This window comes from Mustela nigripes, chromosome X (assembly GCF_022355385.1).
Source record: "Mustela nigripes isolate SB6536 chromosome X, MUSNIG.SB6536, whole genome shotgun sequence".
Taxonomy (NCBI): Eukaryota; Metazoa; Chordata; class Mammalia; order Carnivora; family Mustelidae; genus Mustela; species Mustela nigripes.
In genome coordinates, this window is record NC_081575.1 from 19,854,189 (window position 1) to 19,876,481 (window position 22,293).

General features: G+C 41.4%; 1 protein-coding gene across 1 annotated transcript in view; it reads left to right on the forward strand.

Moving 5' to 3' along the window:
• Positions 1-8,400: 8,400 nt before the first annotated feature.
• LOC132006990 (fibrous sheath-interacting protein 2-like) overlaps positions 8,401-22,293 on the forward strand; it is a 52,402-nt gene continuing 38,509 nt past the window's right edge. The window contains exons 1-8 of the mRNA XM_059385171.1: positions 8,401-8,686; positions 9,040-9,165; positions 11,734-11,895; positions 12,601-12,690; positions 13,041-13,180; positions 14,285-14,426; positions 15,133-15,243; positions 15,670-15,790. Coding sequence (XP_059241154.1) covers positions 8,570-8,686; positions 9,040-9,165; positions 11,734-11,895; positions 12,601-12,690; positions 13,041-13,180; positions 14,285-14,426; positions 15,133-15,243; positions 15,670-15,790 — 1,009 coding nt within the window. The 5' untranslated portion in view covers positions 8,401-8,569. The remainder of the gene's footprint in view (positions 8,687-9,039; positions 9,166-11,733; positions 11,896-12,600; positions 12,691-13,040; positions 13,181-14,284; positions 14,427-15,132; positions 15,244-15,669; positions 15,791-22,293) is intronic.

A 22,293-nucleotide genomic window follows, 5' to 3' on the forward strand; every position in this document is an offset into this window, starting at 1 on the left:
CCAGAAGCTAGGAAGACTAAGGAAAAACTCCTCTGGAGGCTTCAGAGGGAACATGGCCGTGCCAACACCTTGAGCTGGTGGCATCTCTGTTCCTTCCCTCATGAACCTGGGGGGACTTTTGTAACCGCCTCAATTAATAAAATGCGGTGAAAGTGATGCTGCCTGACTTCTGGGGCTAGCTCATAAAAAACAGCATAGCTTTCGCCTGGCGCATGCTCTCTCTGTCCATCTGTCTAGCTGTCTCTCTCTGTCTCTCTCTGTCTCTCTCTCTGCCCTTGGAATCCAGATACCATGCTGTGAGGAAGCCCAGTCAATACGGAGAGACTAGGTGTGGGTGTTCTGGCTGACAGCTTCAGACAGGCTCCTAGGCAACACCTAGCATCAACTGTCACACATGTGAGCAAACAAAGCTTTAAGATGATTCCATCCTCCACCTTGAAGTCTTCAGCTGAAACCCTAGACATCACGGAATAGAGTCAAGCTATACCTTCTGATGCCCTGTCCAAAACAGAAGACAAGGAAGTAATAAATGGTTTTGTATTGTTTTAAGACACTAAGTAGAGGAGTAACTTGTTACACAGTAATAGGTAAGTGATGCAAATTGTTCATAGTTCATAGTTCTCTGGAATAACAAGAAGCTACCTCTGGATATAACTGCAGATGACAAATCCTGGACTTTGGAGCTGATGTTATAATAGGGTAAAACTTTTGGGGTCTTGGGAAAGGTAAGTAGATTTTGCATATAAGAGGAACATGAACCACAAGGACCAGAGAGTGGAATGTGCTATATTGTTATATTAACCACCTCCAATGAAAAACACCTCTCCATATCCATGCCCGTGGTTAATCTTCTCCTAGGCTTAACCACGTGACTTGCTTTGACCGATGTGATTCAATAACAGTCTTGAAAGTACTTGTACTTTGGAGCTTGCCCTTTCTCAATGCTGGGACCTGTACGACCACTGTGTGGACGCATGGCCTCATCTGCTAGACGACAAAAATATAAAAAAGTCATGAAGGGAGAACCCAGTTATCCCAGTCATTCCAACTGAGGCCCCAGAATTAACCATGTAAAAAAAGGAACATAGTCATGCAAGGCAGAAGAGACAACATGAGCAAAGGTACAGAGTTATAAACTAGCAGACTGCATGCAGAGGACCAACTAAAACCAGTTCTGTATTACTGTGGGGTCAATTTGAGAAGTCGTACAGCAATAGTGTCTTGGAAGACCATGCTGCAAAGATATTGTATGCTTTGCTTTCATTCTTCCTGAGCATCATTAGAAGTTTTAAGCAGGGGAGAGACATGATCAGTTTGCGACTTAGAAAGATCACTTTGATGGTAAAATGAAAGATGGGCTGGAGAGGTGATAGATGGAAGAGATATAACGGGGTTATGATAACAGTGAAGACAAAAAATGATGAGTGACTTAACCAGAGCAGTGGTAGAAGAAATGGCAAGGAGGGAAGAGATACAGGAAATATTTAGGAGATAAAAACAGCAAGACTCTGGGATAGATTGAATGCCAAAGCTGCAGAGAAACAGAGGCATCTAGGAGCATTCTCTGGTTTCTAGCTTGGATAGAATTGGTACCAGTCACTGAAAGAGGAAATACAGGAAGAATGATGAGGCTTCTGTTTTGTTATATTTCACTGAGGGGAGGTAGAGTTGAATCTTGACTAAGTCAATTTGAGTTGCTTGTCAGACATCTATGGAGAAATGTTTGGCTTGCAGTAGAGTATATCACCAGGCTAGAGTTTTAAATGTAGAAATTTTAATTATATATCTGGAATTAAAATAAGAACACATGCAAGGGTGCAGTGCATTGATTAAGAATGCAGCTTTCGGAGGGAGTCTGGGGAAATGGCAGAGTAGGAGGAACCTAAACTTACTTCATCCCATGGATACACATAGATTACAGCCACATCAGTATAACTAACTCGGAAAACAACCCGAAAACAGACTCTCCCCAGTTAATCATAAAGAGGAGGCCATCTCAAGAAGGTAGGAGGGGCAGAGACCCAGTTGGGAATCAAACTCTTGGGGAGACTAACCACAAGTGGGAGGGACACCACAATCATGGAGAAGGGAGAGGAAGAGACAACACACCAGGCACCCCACACATGGAAGAACTACACTGGGAAGACAAGTCCCCATTAACATTTGGCTTTGCAAACCAGTAGGGCTTAACTTCACTAGTTTATACAACCAGTAGGGCTTAACTCTGGGTACCTTAAAAATCAGCAGCCTTGGCTCATGGGCAGCCAGATGGTTATAGGAAAGTAAGTCCTCACCCTTAAAGAGACAGCATAACATTCAACCTCTGAGAGATACAGCAAAGAAGAAGCAGTTTGAAAAGTATCTGGGGTATATGGGAAGGAGATTTATTTCCTAATCTCAGAACATATGCTGGAAGGGCAGGAATCTTTAGGAGACTTCTTCAAGATCTAAAGAGTTGAAGGGCAACATTTCTCTCCCTGTTCCTCCCAGCCTGGACCCAGACACATCTGGGAACCAGCATGAACACTCTCCACCTAGCTTGCCAACACTGCAAACCTACAACCGTGCATTCTCCTGAGGATCCACTGCAGCCCAAACTGCCCCACTCAGCAGGGGTCCCTCCAAAGTGGAGTCTCATTGTGCATGCAGCCATGACAGTGACCAGTGCCACTCCAAAGTGACTCCTGCACTGGGGAGAGGGGAAGATAACCACATATACCACTTCAACTGCAGCCCAAGCAGCAGGCCGGTGGCAGACATCTGATCTGATTGCTGGCCCTACCCACCAACAAAAACCTCACAGGGGGCAGCACACAGAGAAAGCCCTGTAGTTTGGGATCACTGCAAACCTGACAGACGGGGGCAGTCATGTGGTCTGACCGCAGGCCACACTCACACACACACACACACACACACACACACAAAGTCACTCAGGGGTCAATGCAGGCAAAGTGGCCGACGGTTTGGCACCACCACAGCCTCTTCAAATGAGCTGAGGGCATGCAACCGGTCTGATTCAACTATAAGCCCAAAGCAGCCTCAGACTGGCCCCTTAAGAGCAGAAGGACAAAACCCTGCCCACAACAGACAACATGGGCCATTGCAGCTGACCGGACTAAAGGCAAAGGCAGCTCAGCCACAGGAGTAGGACACATGCAACACACATAGGGACACCCCTGAAGCACCTGGTTCAGGTGAACAGGGAACACTGCACTATATGGGGCACGAAAGGATCTCTTCACAAGGACACTGCTTTCGAGATCAGGATACATAGCTGACTATCCTAATAGAAACAAACACAGAGTGCTGGACAAAATGAGGACATAGAGGAATATGTCCAAAATAAAAGAACAGAACAAAATCAAAGCGAAAGAGCCAAAGGGAACAGAAATAAGCAATATACTTGATGGAGAATTCAAAGTAATGGCCATAAGGATACTTACGGGACTTGAGAAAAGAGTAGAGGATCTCAGTGAGACCTTCAACAAAGAGAAAATATAAAAAAGAGCCAATCAGAGATAAAGAACCCAATAGTTGAAATTAAAAGTACACCAGAGGGAATCAATAGTAGCTTAGAGGAAGCAGAAAAATGGATCAGCAAGCTGGAAGACAAAATAATAGCAAACAAGCTAAGCAGCAAAATGAAAAAAGAATAATAAAAAATGAGTATAGGTTAAGGGAACTCAGCAACATCATCAAACATTATAACATTCCCATTATAAGGATCCCAGAAGGAAGACAGAAAAGAGAACAGAACATTTATTTGAAGAAATAATAGCGGAAAATTTCTGTAATCTGGGGAAGGAAATAAACATCCAAAACCAGGAGGTAAAGGAAGTCCCCAGCAAAAGCAACCCAAAGAGGTCCACACCAAGACACATAATAATTAAAATGGCAAAAAGTGATGATAAAGAGAGAATTTTAAAGGCAGCAAGGGGAAAAAATGACATACAAGGGAAATCCCAAAAGACTATCAACTGATTTTTTGGCTGAAATTTTGCAGGCCAGAAGAAAGTGGCATGCTATATTCAAAGTGCTGAGAGGGAAAAAACCTGCAACCAAGAATACCCTATCAAGCAATACTATCATTCAGAATAGAATTAGACATAGTTTTCTAAATAAAAACTAAAGGAGTTCGGGCGCCTGGGTGGCTCAGTGGGTTAAGCCACTGCCTTCGGCTCAGGTCATGATCTCAGGGTCCTGGGATGGAGCCCCGCATTGGGCTCTCTGCTCAGCAGGGAACCTGCTTCCTCCTCTCTCTCTGCCTGCCTCTCTGCCTACTTGTGATCTCTGTCAAATAAATAAATAAAATCTTAAAAAAAAAAAAAACTAAGGGTGTTCAACACCACTAAACCAGCCTTATAAGAAATGTTAAAGAGAATTCTTTGAGTGGAAAGAAAAGGCCACAATCAGGAGTAAGAAAATTAGGAAAGGGAAAAAAAATCTCACAGGTATATAGGAACATAATAAAAGTAATAGAATAATCACTTATAAAACCAGTATGAAGGTTAAAGCACAAAAGCAGCAGAATCAATTATACCCATAAAAATCAGTCAAGAGATTCACAAAATAAAAGGATGTAAAGTAGGACATCATATACATAAAACATAGGGATAGTAAAAATGTAGTCCCTTTAGAAGGGGTTCAAACTTAAGCAACACCAACTTATATAGATAACTATATGCACAGGACTTTTTAAAAAAGATTTTTATTTATTTATTTGACACAGAGAGAGAGCACACGCAGGGGGAGCAGCAGGCAGAAGGAGATGGAGAAGCAGACTCCCCGCCAAACAAGGAGCCCAACATGGGGCTCAATCCCATCACCCCGTGATCACAACCTGAGCCAAAGGCCGATGCTTAACTGACTGAGCCACCCAGGCACTCCTATGCATAGGATGTTATATGTCAACATATTGGTAAGGAATATGTCATTGGTAAGGAATTCGTCATAACGACAAAGCAAGAAACCAGTAATAGATATGCAAAAATAAAGAGGAAGGAATCGAAGCATATTGCTAAATAAAGTCATCAAACCACAAGGGAAGAGAGTCAGAAAAGAAAGGAATAGAGAAGAACTACAAAAACAATCATAAAACAAGTAACAAATCAACAATGAGTACACACCTGTTAATACTTACTTCAATTGGAAATAGACTAAATGCTATCAAAAGACATAAGTGGCTAAATAGATAAAAGGATGAGAACCATCTATATGCTGCCTATTGGAGATTCATTTCAGACCTAAAGACGCATGCAGGTTGAAAGTGAAAGAATGGGAAAGTATTTACCATCAAAATGGAAGTGAAAAGAAAGCTGGGGTAGCAATATCTATATTAGACAAAATAGACTAAAATAGACTGTAACAAGAGACAAACAATGACACTACATAACCATAAAGGGAACAATCCAACAAGACTATATAAAAATTGTCAATATTTATGCAGCCAACACGGGAGCACTCAAATACATAAAACAACTATTAACAGACATAAACGAAGTCCAGACAGAAAATCAACAAGGAAATAGTGACTTTGCATGACACACTGGGCCAGATGGATTTAACAGATATATTCAGAACATTCCATCCAAAACCAGCAGAACCCACCTTCTTTTCAGGTGCACATGGAACATTCTCCAGAATAGATCACAGGTTAAGCCCAAACAAGCCTGAACAAATTCAAAAAGACTGAAATTATATTGTGCATCTTTTCCAACCACGAGGGTATAAAACTAGAAATTAACCCCAACAAAAAAATCTAGGAAAACACAAACACATGGAGGTTAAATAACGTGCTACTAAACAATAAATAGGTCATCCAAGAAATCAAAAAGTAAAAGAATACATGGAGACAAATGAAAATGAAACTATAACAATCCAAAATCTTTGGGATGCAGCAAAAGCTATTCTAAGAGGGACTATTATAGCAATACAATCTATCTAAAGAAGCAAGAAAAATCTCAATTTAACCTTACACCTAAAGGAGCTAGAAAAAGAAGGAAAAAAATCCCAAAGTCAATGGAAGGAAGAAATAATGAAAATTAGATCAGAAATAAATGATATAGAGACCTAAAAAAAGTAGAACAGATCATCGAAACCCAAAGCTGATTCTATGAAAAATCAACAAAATTGATAAAACTTTAGTCAGATTCATCAGAGAAAGGACACAAATAAATAAAATCAGAAATGAAGGAGGAGAAATAACAACAGACACCAAGGAAATACAAAGGATTATAAGAGAATTTCATGAAATACTATATGCCAAAAATTAACCAACCTAGAAGAAATAAATTCCTAGAAACACAAAACCTTCCAAATGGAATCAGGAAAAAAAAAATAGAAAATTTGAACAGACTTATTACTAGCAATGAAATTGAACCAGTTCAGTAGAATTCACCTCTGAAGCCACTTGGACCTGTACTTTTGTTTGTTGAGAGTTTTTTGATTACTGTGTCCCAAAATAAAAGAGAGAGAGAAAACACAGCTTTTGGAGTCAGTTAAATTGGATTCAAATCTCAGTTCCATCACATAATAGCCATTACCATTGTAAGCAATGTCTTCATCTATAGAGATGGAGCAAACACAGATGAGGTGTTGTAAGGATTAAAAGAGTGTTTAGCATAGCACCTGAAATTAGTAAATTCTCAATAAATGGTAGTTATCGTTCCTAAATGCCCAAGAAAACAAAGAAGTAGACCAAACATATGGAGATTAAAAATGGCCAACAAGCATATGAAAAGCTGCTCACTAATCATCAGAGAAATGCAAATCAAAACCACAATGAGCTATCACCTCACCCCAATAAGAGAGCCACTGTCTAAAAAATGAGAAAAAATAAAAGAACAGAAAATAATAGTGAAGACATGAAGAAATTAGAACACTTGTGTACTGCTGGTGAGACTGTAAAATTGTGCAACCACTATGGAAAACAATATAGAGATTCCTCAAAAATTAAAAATAGAATTATCACATGATTCAGCAATTCCACTTCTGAGTATATAGTTAAGAAAACTTTGAAGTAGGTTCTCAAAGAGACATCTGTACACCCATGTTCATAGCAGCACTAGTCACAATAGCCAAGAGGTGGAAGCAACATAAATGTTCATTGATGGTTGAATGAATAAAGAAAATGTGGTGTATACATACAATGTAATATTATTCAGTCTTAAAAAGGAAAAAAAAAATCATACCATACGGTACAACATGAATAAACCTGGAGGACATTATGCTAAGTGAAATAAGCTAATCACAAAAAGACAAACAGCATGTGATTTCACTTATACCACTTATATAAGGTATCTGAAATAGTCAAATTCATTGAAACAGAAAGGGTTACCAGGGCCTGGGGGGAAGGGAAGAAAGGAGATTTGTTTAATGGGTATAGAGTTTCAGTTCTGGAAAATGAAAAACTTCTGGAGATTTGTTGCACAATGTGAATGTACTGAACAGTACAGTTAAAATGATTAAGATGGTGAATTTTATGTTTTGTCTGTTTTTTTTATCATAATAAAAAGACATGGAGACAAAGTACAAACTCTTGACACACCAGCCCTGAATGTATTTACCATCTGGTGAACTCCTAGGCAGCAGGGAATGTTTTACTCACTGTTGTAACCTCAGCACCCAGCACAGTGTCTGGCATAGGGCAGGCACTCAAGAAATGTTGGCTAAGCTAATGAGAAGGTAGAAAGAAATAGGAGAAAGGGGGAGAAAGGGAGAGAGAGCAAGTCAGAGAGAGGAAGAGCCCAAGACAGGAAAAGGGAAGACAAGGGAAGAAAGCATTGAGCCCTAAAAAAGTTATTGTGTGCTATGTGGAAACTGGAGAGAGTATACCTAGGGAAAGAGAGGTCATGGTGTCTATAAAGTCCTCTGATGTGGAAGTCAGGCCTCTGGCCCTAGGACAAACTACACAATTACTGGTGGACATGTATTGAGCAGAATCACATAGCTTGTTGGGGGGCCAGGATGAATTGTAAGAATTACAGCCAGCTACCCACTAACAAAAGTTGGTACATTCCGGTTTAGTATAAATAAGGGGTGTTGGAACGCCTGGGCGGCTCAGTCGGTGAAATGTCGACCTTTGGCACAGGTCCTGATCCCAGGGTCCTGAGATGGAGTACCCCGTGGGGCTCCTTGCTCAGCATGGAGCCTGCTTCTCCCTCTGCCTCTCTCTGACAAAGAATTAAAATCTTCAAAGGAGGGGTGTTGCTCTCAGAAAGAAACCTAATCTCCACCGCGCGCTCTCGCACCACACGTTTGGACCTTCCCCAAACTCTGAGGCTCTTAGAACTGCGCATGCGCCAAAGGTGGGTGGGGCGCAGCTCCAGCGGCCAGTAGTCCGCCATCCCTTTCTCCTCCCAGAGGCCTCTGCGCGTTGAGGACGTAAGACCGCCAGGACCGAGCACCGCACAGTGGGGGGCGTGGCTTAGGGGACGCGTTACCCTGGCGACCACCTTCTGGGCTGCTCAAACTTGATCAGAGCGTAGAGCCGGAAAGGTGTGAGTTAAGAAGAGAAACGAAGACGGCTTGCAGCCGCAGCTCCCGGCACCCTGGGGGCTGACCGACGGCCATGGATCTGTACCTCAGCAACTGCTACAAGGCTGCTGAAGCCGCTGCCACTAAGGCGGCGGCCAGCAGCCTAACACGCGCCAGAGAGCACTGCGACACCGCGAGTGGCGGCGAATCGGTAGTCACCCTCCTCCTGGCTCCTGGGCGGGATCTCGGGAAGGCGGGCGGACGGAAGGGGCGGAGACCTTAGCAGAGCGAGGTGTGGGGGAAAGGGGCAGGTGCTTGACCACTCCGCTTCAGACTCCCAGGGCCGGCAGCCAGTAGCGAGAGCGGCCGCGGCCAAGAGATTGGCTGGTAACCGGGGGAAGCTGGGAGCCCTTCCGGGTTGTCAGCAGGGCGGGCTCTTTCAATCCTGAGTGTGCAATTCTTTGGTGTCCTTGGAGGTATTAGCCCATTTTAATGTGAGTAGATTGGTGTAAACTAAAAGAACAGTTCTTAAAAATAGCCAGACCTTCTCACTGTACCTGACAGGGCTCGCGCAAAAAAGACATTCCAGAGGTCGGAGCAGCTAATCTATTGGATCTCCCTCTTGGGGTCAAGCTGCCTATTATCCCAGGAAGCAACAATATATTCTATACTACAAATATAAATGAAAAGGTAAACTGAGTTTTAATAGTGCTTAAGTGATTTTCTTTACCCTTTTCAATAGCTCGCTATTAAACTTGAAACACTGCTATGATTTCGCTTTGAGTCAACTTCCACTTAACACACCCAGTTAAGTTAAATGAATTGAAGTGATTAGTGCCTGAGCTTCACTTCAATGATGGAAGACCCCCATGATCTGCCTCAGCCATCCAGTTCAGCCTTATCTCCAGCCCAGAGCTTCAGTTCCCAAAGATTGAGCCGGGTCTTCTCTGCCTACCTACACTTACGTTGCTAATTCTTACATCAGTGCCTTTGTCCACCAGGCTCCCACAACCTGGTAGGCACTCTTCTCTCCTTTCTGACCTTCAGTCTGAGCCACCCTTTAAGAGCTACTATACAAAGCCTTTCCCAAGTGTTACAACACCCAACTCTCTCATCTTTCCATAGAATTTACATGCCGTTGGTCTGCACTATCTTACTCAGCACTGAATCAGCACTGTTAGTGGTACAGTGTGCTGCACTCATATTGTTACACATTTTAAGTCCTCTGCCTAACACCCTGTGCTCTGTCCAGAATTTAGGCCAAGCCTGAAGGAGGTTCAGAACTTTCTAGTTGAGAATGTGTTTTGATCACAATAGCAAAAGATTCTACAGAAATAATTCTAATTTCCTTACTCTTGCACTGTCTAGCACAGCATCAAGGATGAATAGGGGCTTCTTGGTATTTCTGATAATTGTTTGATATATATGACTTTTTTAGGTTTTATTGCTGGAAAACTATAATAGAGTTTCTCTTTTGAAAACATAGTGTTCTACTAAATAAATGCCAACCTCACAGAAATTGACTGAGTCACATTCCCGCAAGTTAGCTTTCCTGAAACATATTCAAAACCTATTTCACTACTAGTAATAACACTGCTTCCTACTTTGTAACTGTAGCCCAATCTGTTGGGGTTTTTTTCCTCAAACATCTTCTATTTGCTATATTTCTATTCTGTTCCTGTTGTACACTTGTTAACTACTCCTTATTTCCAGATTTTTCTATACTGAATTATACTGATTATCTCTGTACTTTATTATATTGATTACCCCAAAATATATGCATTTGATCATGATCAGGCACTACATTCAGCTACCCTGAACACTAACTTTGTGGAATCTTTGTCTTTTAGCAGGATCTCCTCAAGAAAGTAAGAGTTAATATTTTACACCTTTAGTTGTTTGTTTCTTTGTTTTTTTAACTCATTTTACCCTAATGACCACCTTGTAAGGTGAAGCTAGGATTTATCTAATGTCACAGGTAGGTAATAGCAGAGTTCAGACCAGAACCACTGTCTTCTGACTCTTAGGCCACACTCCATTACTGGACCTTGCTGCTTCCTGAACTGCAGACTACTTTAGCAGATCACTACAGAAACAGGGAATTTAAAGGTCCCTCATGTGTTCTGAATGCAGATAGAAGCAAAATGATGGTATTTGTCTTTTTTTCTGTCAAATTAAAATGGTAACAATGTTACCTACCTTTCTTTAGCTATGCATTAATCCAAACCTGACAAGTGATCCTATATGACATTCTGATACCAAACTTATTCTCAGATAATGTATTTATAAATTAATTTGCTTATTAGTATACTATACTTAGGTAGCACCTGTTCACAAACTCCTAAAATTGTTTTTATTGAATGCTAATAGTAAATACTTTGCCAATTAACTTAGACATTGTGCTCTCAAGAAAAGAAAGCATGTTAAGTGAAGAGAACAATTTACATACTTTTAAAAGTCTCCCTCGTGACCTCCCACTGGCATATAGTGATGAAATAATAGACTCTTCAGATCAGGGAAATCAATTATTGTAATTGACGATAGAAAGCTTAACCTGGGCTCAACAAACAGATTTGTCTCTTTCTTGATAGGACAGTAGCCCAGGGTTAGTCAACACATCTGTTACCAACAAAAGTCAACATCTAAAAGAAGAAGCAATTATCAGTCCGCTGATTGCAGCAGTGTTTCAGCTGCCATCACTTTTGATCACTTCTCTTCTAGGAAAGATAGGGGCTTCCTGTCTAGTCTCACTGTGAATTAAATCATTGCCCATAAGGATGTCTTTCTCTGCCTTTTTAAGGAAACATTGGTACTGAGGGAATCCAGTTTCCTGATACAGGTTCGTTAGGAAAGACAAGAGGCTGCCATCAGTCAAGCAGTCAGAAATTTTAAAAGGAAGCTTCTAAATGGAAGAAGAAAGCTAGAACCCTATCCTGCCTCTCTCGTCTTTTCCCCCTGCCCATATATAAAGCATTCCACCTGCCTTTCAGGACTCTTAAGGCCACACCTCAGTGTTCATGAATTAGACAGAGGTTGAGGCTACCACCACCAGCCTAAAGACAGCTCTGTAGAGGAGAGGGGAAGAGAAAGGCAGTTAGCTTTACCTAAATCAATTAATTTTCCGGATCCCCTCTCTTCAGGTTCTGCTTGCATGTTTCATTTTCACTGACCAACCTAGTCATTTCAACAACTTGAGGTTTAAAAGTGCAATTTCACTCGTTTTACACATGTAATACTTTTGAATCCGTATGTTTGCAGCTTTATCACCCTTCTTATGACTTTAACCTGAGTGATCCTTACTGCCGACTTTTGGAAACCAGCTATAAAAGCCTGCATGATCCCCATTTAAAAGCATACCATAAGCGAAAGGATATTCTAAGGAGATTAAAGAAGGGCGGTTACATCACCAGCAATAATAAAGTAGGTTGAAGCCTCCTTCCTGTTAACCAGTAGAAACCTAGGGACTTGATAGACCCTCAGCTCTGTACTTCACTAGGAGCCTGTATCAGCTTTGGTTAAACAATAAAGAATATTTATTAGAAAACTCAATTAATTACTCATATTTGGATTTCTAAATAAGACTACTTGTGCCTTCTTGACCTTTTTTTCTTTGAAAACAGCAAAAGATAAGCACCAAATTATTCAAGTATGTAAAGACATACATACAGATGTTTTTATTTAGGTATTTTCTCCCTGCTGTAGTGTAGTGACTTTCCTCTAGCTTTAAAAGTAATAAGAGCACAGTATACCTCTCAGGGAATATTTCCTATACTTCTTGAGAAGCCTAGAGACAAAATGGAAACCTAGCAGAAAACAGCATGATGAAATAAATTAGAGGGGTGTTAAATGGCATTATTATACTGGTGTTTTAATAACAAATACATTGAGAATTGTAAATTTCTGATTATGATATGAACCATATTATTGAAATAATACTATTTAGATAGAAATTTCCTGGTGATACAACAATTTTAGATACTGCTTTCTAAATTGCTACCAAACTGTGCTATTACCCTTGGTCCTAAAATTGTTACTAAAATGAATATTCCTATGTCACTCTTCTCTGGAAAGATGATTGTTGCAACTTTTTATTTATATCTTTGGTTTTTGGTTTTGCCTTTATAGGTCATATGTACCTTGAAAGAATTGAATAAGTACAGGCAGTATCTGACCACTTTAAAATTAGACTTTGAAAGAAACTATGTAAGAGAACAAGTAAGTTAATACTTAAATTTGTTTTATTTGGGGTCTGTAAGATAGTTTTTATGTAGGGTTTGGAAGAAAGGTTTGGTTCTCTGCAGGATATTTACTTATAATTACCTGACCTAGAATTATGAAGATAACAAATCAAATAAGATCCCTAGCGATTTAGACCTTCGCCTTTAATTTACAGAGAGAATTTTCACTTACCTGGAATGGAGCCACACTAGACTTAAATGCAGGTTAAAAGAATTAACCATTTGTAAAGTACAGAAGGTTTCCCAAGCCCTACACTTAAGAGGGCCTATCAAAGGACAGGTTTATTTCTAACCAGTATAAAGACTTTGATTCTTTTTCTCTCTCAGAAAATGATTGAAAAACAAGTAAATAAATTGTATGAAACCAGAAGAGCCTATGAAAATAGTGGAAACGAACAGTTCCAAGAATGGCTGTTACAGGAAGATACACAAGCATCTCCAGACCAAGAGCTGATAATAAGGCACAGGTATGACTGAAGTGAATACATACTTCATGGACATGTTATAGACCCCAGAAAGCTATAAGAGTACTAGAAGGAATTGAAATCAGGACCCAACAAAGGATGAGACACTATTGAGGCCCCTATAATTTCAATGTGGAGAGAAAGGAAAGGAGATTAAGAGGTAACGGGATTGGGAGCGCCCTGGAACCAAGGCTTGGGGGGAGAGTTTCTACTGGAGAAACTGGACTTACTAGAAGCCCCAGAGGTAAGCCAAACTGAATTTGAAGAAATCCAAAGTCCAGATCCATGAGCTTAGGAAACCCACATCCATAGTAGCAGAGAGAGAGAAGGTGTGTTAAGTGCGTTTCAAAATGAAGTTGAAGGAAGTTGCTGCAGGGTCAGAAACGGAGAGTTCCTATAACTTTATCTGATGCTGATACAAACAGGTGTTGTTCCCCAATCAATTATGTATGTTCATTTAGCTACCACCCACACACATTCAGTGTTACTATTTAGTGGCCAAGCCCTTGCCGCAAGAGGCAGAGATGAGCTGTAGTTCGTTCTCTTTCTCCTTTATCAGGGACGAGGGCCAGTTCCCCTTCCCCTGCCTCTTGAAGTCCATGGGTTCGTGTCACATGATATGCCACAATACATGCTGATCCACCAAGGTCCCAGACGGGGAGTCCGCAGACCTCTCTGTACATGGAAGGTCATTCAGGAACTTGGGAATTACAGAGAAGCCAGTACCCACTTATTTTTAAAGGAAATTCAAATCGACTTGTGCTTTGAACTCAGTTTTAGTTGGTTTCAGCTGTCTTTGCAAATTCATGTTCCCAAAACTACAGGGCTGTACGTAATCTCTATGTAAAATGCTTATAATCACTCTGTTCCACATTTTGCCATTGTCCCAACCACGATAACTGACCTGTATAACAGGGTCTGGTAAATTCAGCACAGTATGGTGAGCCGGTGGATCAGTTAGCTTCAAGGTCCCTGAAAAACTCTACATTTTCTATATTCAGGAACTAAAAAGCAACCCAGAAGGTAGTTTGAGAATATCAAAACTGATAATACCATAATAGGGGAAATACTCAATTTACCTTCACTTCTATTTGCACTTTTCTTTAGATACTTAGATATGATTAGTAGGGAATTAGGCAAGGCGGAGCACACGGCAGGAAAGCAGAGCATACTCAGGATGAAGGAAGAACAACACCGACATCAGGACCACGTTAGAAGAAAGCTTCGTCTCCGTAGACAAATTGAAGAGGTGAGGAAAACCAAATTCTAAACATTGAAGGGGAAACTACATATGGTTGCTGCATTGATAAACATTTTTAGCACTGCCACCAAATGACCTGAAGCTATTTTAGGTCTAAAAATTAAGCCACTATTAAAAATAATAATAATTTAAAGAATAAACCACTATTAATCTTTTATCGTTACTATAATAGACAAGCTTTTACTTAACATAGTGAGATTGATACCACAAATTGTATTGCATTTATAGTAATACCTCATCTACTCTTAAAGTTTTAGAAATTCACCCTAGTGAAAAATAATCATGGCTGTATTCCCTCAAAATGCAGACAAGCCTATTTATTGATCTTCTCTACCAAAATATATTTAAAGGCAACAGATTACGTATGATATGCCCCTTAGGCAATAAGAGAAAACCCTCTTGTCAACATCTTCTTAGATCCATCTTTGAAGCCAGGCTTATACTTGACGTAAGTTTCCAATAGCAAAATAATTTCCTTCCTTTTGCCATTCTATTGCATCCACCAACATATTCCCAATTAAAAAGCAGTAAGAGAAGCCCATTCTAAAGCCAACATAAGATTTTCCCAGTTTTTGTAAGGCCCTTGACTTGATCTAGTTTGCTTATTGACAAAATACAAAAAAAAAAAAAAAAAAAAAAAAAAAAGATAAAGAAACAAAACCCCACCGAACTGACATAACATTGTGCTCCTTAGGAATGGAAGACAAAAGAAATGTTACTTCTGACAAAGATTGGAGACGAAGTAAAAAGGGAAGCAAAAGTTGAGGAACAACGTCAAAAAGTCAGGGAGGAAGCTCACCGGAAGGTAAAGTGAGCTTTTACTGATAACTTGGGCTATTTGAGGGAAAGCTTTTGCCAATTTTGATATTTTAAAGTGTGAATTATCAAAAGTGGCCTAAACTCACGAGGACAGCTATTGATGGAGAAACCCAGTTTGGTCTGAACCTGGGCTTCAAGGACTGCTCTGAAATGGGACCAGTCTCCAGAAAGGGCACAATGACTTAAATTGGGTCTAGTTGTTACAATTTATTCTTCTTCATGCTGAACAGCAAAATGAAACTTATCCCTTACTATCTTCCTAGTTTTGTACTCATTGTGACTTCAGAAATCTCAAAATAGGAATGAGGGTGCCCTTCAAGTAGCCATCATATTTGAAATATCTGGTTTGCATTTCCAGTGGCAAACTGCTATTAACTTTTTAAATGTTAAATATATATTTTTAATATTTTAGAAACAAGCACTTCTAGAGAAAAAAATTGCTTATCATTTACAAAAAATGCAGAGAGATGACATGAAGAGAGACAGACCAGAAGAAAATGTATTTGAAAACAAAGGACAGGATGAAAGGGAAGGTGAGAGACAATAAATGATAAGGTATCTAAGTAGAGGATGCATATCTATGTACTAAACATTGGTGGCTTTGTAAAAACAAAACAAAAACAAAAATCTCGGTGTGTTTATGCAGTGAGGTCAGAAGACCCTTAGAAAGGGAAATCCTTGTTCACGCTACCTGTGCCAAGCACTATGCCAGCCACGTCCTAGCTACAGCTCAAGTTGTAGAGAAGGTACACACACAATGTTACACACGTTACAATAAATTCAACACTTCTGTAAAGTGGCTCAGTAGGCAACACCGCCTGTACCACAGATTTGAAAAGGAGCCGGGGGTACCTGGGTGGCTCAGTGCAGTGAACAGGTGAAGCATCTGACTCTTGATTTCAGCTCAGGTCACCGTCAGTCTCAGAGTCACGAGACTGAGCCCTGTGTCGGGGTCGTGCTGGGCATGGAGTGCGCTTAGCATTCTCATTCTCTTCCTCTCCCTCTCTGCCCCACTCCCCACTCGCCCTCATGCGTGGTCTCTCTCTAAAAAATTAATTAATGAAAAGGGAGCCAGTAAGAGGGGACAATTAAAAAAAAAAAGATGACAGGGGCATTTTGGTAGCTCAGTGGGTTAAAGCCTCTGCCTTCTGCTCGGGTCATGATCCCGGGGTCCTGGGATCGAGCCCTGCATCAGGCTCTCTGTTCAGCGGGGAGCCTGCTTTCCCCTCTCTCTCTGCCTGCCTTTCTGCCTGCTTATGATCTCTGTCAAATGAATAAATGAATCTTTTAAAAAAAAAAGATGACAGAGAGGGAGAAAAATGTATATAAAGGGAGAGACAAACAGAGAGTAAGAGAAAAACATTACCAAAAAATAGACTGAAACAGAGGGAGACAAAGGAAAATATTTTTAAAAAGAAAAAATTTTAACTGAGGACTAATAAGAAAAAAATTATACAAAACAGAAAGAGAGCAAGCTAGCAAGAGAAAGAGAGGGGGGAAAAAGGTTTTTTAAAGGAGACAAAAAAGAAGAGTCATTTAAAATATACCAAGTATGAAACAGAGATAGATACAAAAAATAAGATAAAAAACATTAAAAAGGAGAAGGCAGTAAGAAAATAAGGTACATAAAAAAAGAATGAAATGAAGAAAAGAAGAGGGAAAGAATGAGTAAGAGAGAAAAAGAAAAAACTGAACAGAAGAAACCAGTAATAAAACGATCTCTCTCTCTCTCTCTCTCTCTCTCTCTCTCTCTCTCTCGCTCTCTCTGGATGAGTGGGGTGAGAGGAAAACAAAGACAAAGAGATTAGAGACAGACTAGACAAAGGGGAAAGAAAAACAAACCATCAAAGAAAAAAGAGTGAAAGAAAAGGGAGAAGAAACAGACATACAGGGAAGAAGTAAATGAACAAAGAGAGTGAAAGGAAGATGGAGAACAAAGTTTAAAAGGATGTCAGTAGGACAAAGCCAAAGACAGAGATTGCGAGAGTGAGAAACAAAGGATTTGAAAGAGAGATCTGAAAAGAAGGGAACGTATTGCATAGAGCACTGGGTGTGGTCCATAAACAATGAGCCTTGGAACGCTGAAAAAGTAAAATAAAATTAATTAATTAAACTTTTATTTTTTTTTTTTAAAGATTTTATTTATTTATTTATTTGTCAGAGAGAGAGAGAGAGAGAGAGAGAGAGGGAGAGCACAGGCAGACAGAGTGGCAGGCAGAGTCAGAGGGAGAAGCAGGCTCCCTGCGGAGCAAGGAGCCCGATGTGGGACTCGGTCCCAGGACGCTGGGATCATGACCTGAGCCGAAGGCAGCTGCTTAACCAACTGAGCCACCCAGGCGTCCCTAATTAATTAAACTTTTAAAAGAAGTCAGTTTAGGGGTACCTGGCAGGCTCCGCTAGGAGAGCACGTGATTTTATCTTGGGGTCAAGAGTTCAAGCCCCATGTTAGGCATAGAGCTTACTTTAAAAACTTTTTAAAAAGAAGTCAGTTTAAAAATACATTAAAATCAAATGGATCAATCAGTCAATTCATACATATTTACATGCATACATTCATATACAGACATGTAGATAGAACTGATTTTTAAAAAGAAAAGCCAGCAGTAAAGACAGGACAAAAAAACCCAGAAAAATAAATTAAAGTAGTGAATATAATGAGATTTTTTAAAATGTGGGGAGTGGGAAGGGGATTAGATTAAGGGAAGGAAGGGGCAGGAAGTAAAGAAGTTTATAAAAGGGATGAGTCTGGGAAGAAGAATTGCAAAGAATATGACATGATAGAAACAGGATGCTGAAAAGAAGCTAGTAAGAAAATTACATAATCATGGACAGGAGGGGGGAGATTGAGATCTGAAAAGAAGAAATCAGTTAATAAATACAGTAAAATAAAACAGATACAGATATACATACACAGAAAAGACTGGACTTTAAAAGTACTGTCCACTAAGAAGGAAAAGGAGCATAAAAAAGATAAATAGGAAGACATTCAAGGAAGCGGGTATGACAGCTGAAGAAGGGAGGAGAAGATGGACGGACAGAATGGAGGGAGGGAAGGAGAAAGAAAGCAAAGAAATTTGAAAGGGATGACGCTAGGCAGCTGGCAAAATAAAATAACAGGATGTGAGAGTAAAGGACACAGGAGTTTAAAAGCAGGAGCTGCTGTGAAAATTAAGTACAGCTGAGGAAGCAGGGAGAGAGAAAGATACAAAAAGAAATTACTTAGGGCCCCTGGGTGGCTCAGTGGGTTAAGCCTCTGCCTTCGGCTCAGGTCATGATCCTAGGGTCCTAGGATCGAGCCCCACATTGGGCTCTCTGCACTAGTGGGAAGCCTGCTTGCCTCTCTCTCTGCCTGTCTCTCTGCCTGACTCTCTCTTGTGATCTCTGTCTGTCAAATAAATAAACAAAATCTTTTTAAAAAAAAAATACTTAAAAATAAGAGTAAAATAAAGACAAGTAAATTGATGAGACAGCTCAACAGGAATGGGTGGATGGACAGACCACTGACAGACAGGATTTCAAATAGGGGAAACCAGGAGTAAGGACAAAAAACACACAAAATTAGAGAGAGAGAAGGAAAGTAGTTATAATAAGCTACAAAAAAAGTAAAAGGAAGGGAGGGAGCGAGAAGCAGCAAAGGAAGACAAGTTCATACAGAAGGAGTCAGTGGGGAAATGTTACTTCCAGGGGAGGGGTGTGAGAGTGTAAGGCAAGTGCAGTAAAAAATCAAGTACAACTGTGATATGCAAGAGGCTTAGAAACTAGAAGTCAGTAGGGGCGCCTGCGTGGCTCGGTCCTTAAGCATCTGCCTTCTGCTCAGGTCGTGATCCCAGGATACTGGGATGGAGCCTCTCATCGGGCTCCATGCCCAGCGGGAAGCCTGCTTCTCCCTCTCCCTCTCCCACGCCCCCCCCCCCCCCCCCCCCGCCACTCCCATGTTCCCCCTCTCACTGTCTCTCTCTGTCAAATAAAGAAATAAAATCTTAAAAAAATAACTAGAAGGCAAGTAAGGAAAGACAGTAAAATAAAGACAGAAAGATGATTGAGAGCTGTATAGATAGCCAGCTAGGCAGGTGTACAGGTAGAAAAAAAAAACCTGATTTTTTAAAAGATTTTATTGATTTATTTGAGAGAGAGCACAGGCTCATGAGCCCGGGGAGGGGCAAGGGAGACGGAGAAGCAGACTCGCCACTCCGCAGGCAGCCCGCTGTGGGGCTCAATCCGAAGGCAGGTGCTTAACCCACTGAGCCACCCAGGTGCCCCCCAAAAAACTGACTTTTAAATAGGGGAAAGCAGCAGTGAAGACAGGTCCAAAGATGCATCAAGAATGAGAGGGGAAAGGGGGCCGTTTACAAAGAGGACGAGCAAGAAGAGTGAAAGAAGGACAGGAGGAAAGGAAGGAGGAGAAACTGCAGGAAGGAGCCGTGACGGGCGAGCGGGGAGCGGGGGAAGGTCCGAAGGAGGGAAATCGGAGCAAAGGAAGGATAACGGATCAAGCCGGAGGGGGAGGGAAGGGAGGAAAGAAGCAAGGCTGGCATGCAGCCAGGGAAAGAAAGGAAAGAAAAAGAGACAATGAAACAAAGGGACTAAGAAAAATGAAGTATCCAGAAGAAAGGGACGGAAGGGCGAGGAAGGGAGGAATCGGGGGGTAGAAAGATCTAAAGGGAAGTCGGATAAAAAATAAGAATAATAAGGGTGAGGGGGTCTGGGTGGCTCAGTTATTAAGCATCTGCCTTTGGCTTGGGGCATGATCCTGGGGTCCTGGGGTCCTGGGATCAAGCCCTGTATTGGGCTCCCTCCTTAGCAGGGGGCCTGCCTGTCCCTCTTCCTCTGCCTGCCGCTCCCCCTGCCACTTTCTCTGTCAAATACATAAAAACAAAACTTAAAAAAAAATAAGGGTGAAGGGATGGATGGGAAGCACGGAGAGCGGTAGACAGGGTTTTCTGAGGAGGGTCTCGTACAAAAGACAGTATTAAGAGGTGACAGGAGAGAGAGCGAGGGGGAAATGTCAGAGCGGAACCGTTGTAAAGGAGTCTATGAAGGAGGGAGGAGAGAAGCAGGAAAGAGAAGAAAGGGAGGGAGGGAGGCGGCGAGGAGAGAGGGACGGCGAGACGTAGGGATGAGCTGGGAGGGAAGCAGGGACGAGGGGAGGCAGAAGTTCAGGTTCACCGGAAGCCACAAGGCAATACAGAGGAGGAGAGTGAAAGGAGCAGGAAGGAGCCGTGGACCCGGCCCCGGGCGGTGGGGGTAGAGAGCTAGAAGGGAGGGGAGGGGAAAGAGGGAAAGAAGAAGGCAAGAAAGAGAAGAATTCGAAACTGGGGTGAGCCTAGGAAAGTAGCAAAATAAAAAGAACAGATATTAGAGTGGGACACAGAGGAGTTGAAAAGGAGGAGCTAAGTGAGACCATGAAGTGCAGAGGAAGGAGAAAGTGATCTAACAAGAGTCGAGTCTGTGAATACCTGTACCCCTGGGGATAAAAATATATGTTTATAAAAAAATAAAAAATTAAAAAAAAAAAAGTCGCGTAAACTGAAATCCAGACGGAGGGATGACAGCTGGACGGTGGGGCTGGGGTCGGGGTAGCCAGAGAGATGAGCGGAGGTGGAGGCCACTACAGGAGAATATGTGGAAGAGGCAGAATGAGAGAAAGAGCAGAGAGAAGGAAAGGAAAAAGATGTGGACAAAGAGAGTGAAGAGAGAATGGGAGGAGGAGGGAGGGAGAAATGGGGGCTGGAGGCATGGAGGGGTGAGGGGTGGGGAGAGAGCATGAAAGGAAGGAAGAGCAGGAGTGGGGGGGAAGGCCACTGTGTGAGCAATGAATCCACAGAGGAAATTGTTGAATAGAGAGAGGGAGACCGTGGGGGAGAGAGAGAGCGAGGGGCTGGTAAGTCCAGCAAGGGCAAGTGTGTATGGTGGTGGCGGAGGGCTGGATTCACCACGTAGAAGTCAAGCGTGTGTCTACTCTACTGCAATAAGAAAACGAAAGTCAATAAAAGATACAATATAATAAAGCTGCATGGATATCTCGGAAGGTAAATGTGGGTAGATGACAGGCAGACATGGGTAGAAATAGAGATACCTAGATAGATAGGCCTATGATTTGAAGGAGGAGAAACCAGTTAAGAGTACCTACAAGAGAGAGTTAGAAGGGGAAGGAAATGGAAAACTTTTTAAAAGTGGGCCAGCGAACACTGACAGCAGAAGAGTGCATGGGTCGGATAAGTGGGAGAGGATAGAGCAGGGTTGGGATGGGGTAGAGAGAAAAGTTTTAAAAGGAGTAGAGAAAATAAAGGGCTTTTTAAAATATTTTATTTATTTACTTTTCACTTATTTGAGAGAAAAAGACAGAGCATGAGGGGGCAGGATGGGGGGAAAGGGGCAGAATTTGGGGGAGAAGCAGGCTGCCCGCTCAGCGCTGATCCAGACTCAGGGCTCCATCTCAGGACCCTGAGCTCATGACCTGAGCCAAAATCAGCTGCTTAACCCACTGAGCCACCCAGGCGCCCCTATATAAAGGGCTTTTTTTTTTTTTTAATGAGAGAGAAAACGTGTGCAAGAGAAAGTTTTTAAAGGACCAGCCGGTAAGAACAGACAATATGAAAGGAAGAAAAGAATGAAAGTTTAGGAAAGGGGAGTCAGTAAGAAAAGGTCATAATACAGGTCAGTGAAATGATAAGGCTGTAACCTCTGCCTCTGGGATTAAAAAAAAATCATTTCATAAACAGTGAATCTTGGAACGCTGCATCAAAAGCTCATGATATATTTTATGGTGACTAACACGTTATAAATTTAAAAAAATAACTTGAGTGGCTGTATTGCTTCGTCTTTAACTGTTAACTGCTACTTTAGGTAGGAAAAAAGTTTCAGGTAAGCATCTTAAAAAGTGGCCACCTCAAATGGTTTTTAAAAAGGAAAATGTAGAAAAGATGAAAATGTAAAAACGAAATCATATTCACAGTATCATGGAGGTGACCGAATGGAGAGAGCTCTTTCACATACGAAATAGGGATGCACACCTTTTTTTTTTTAGGATTTTATT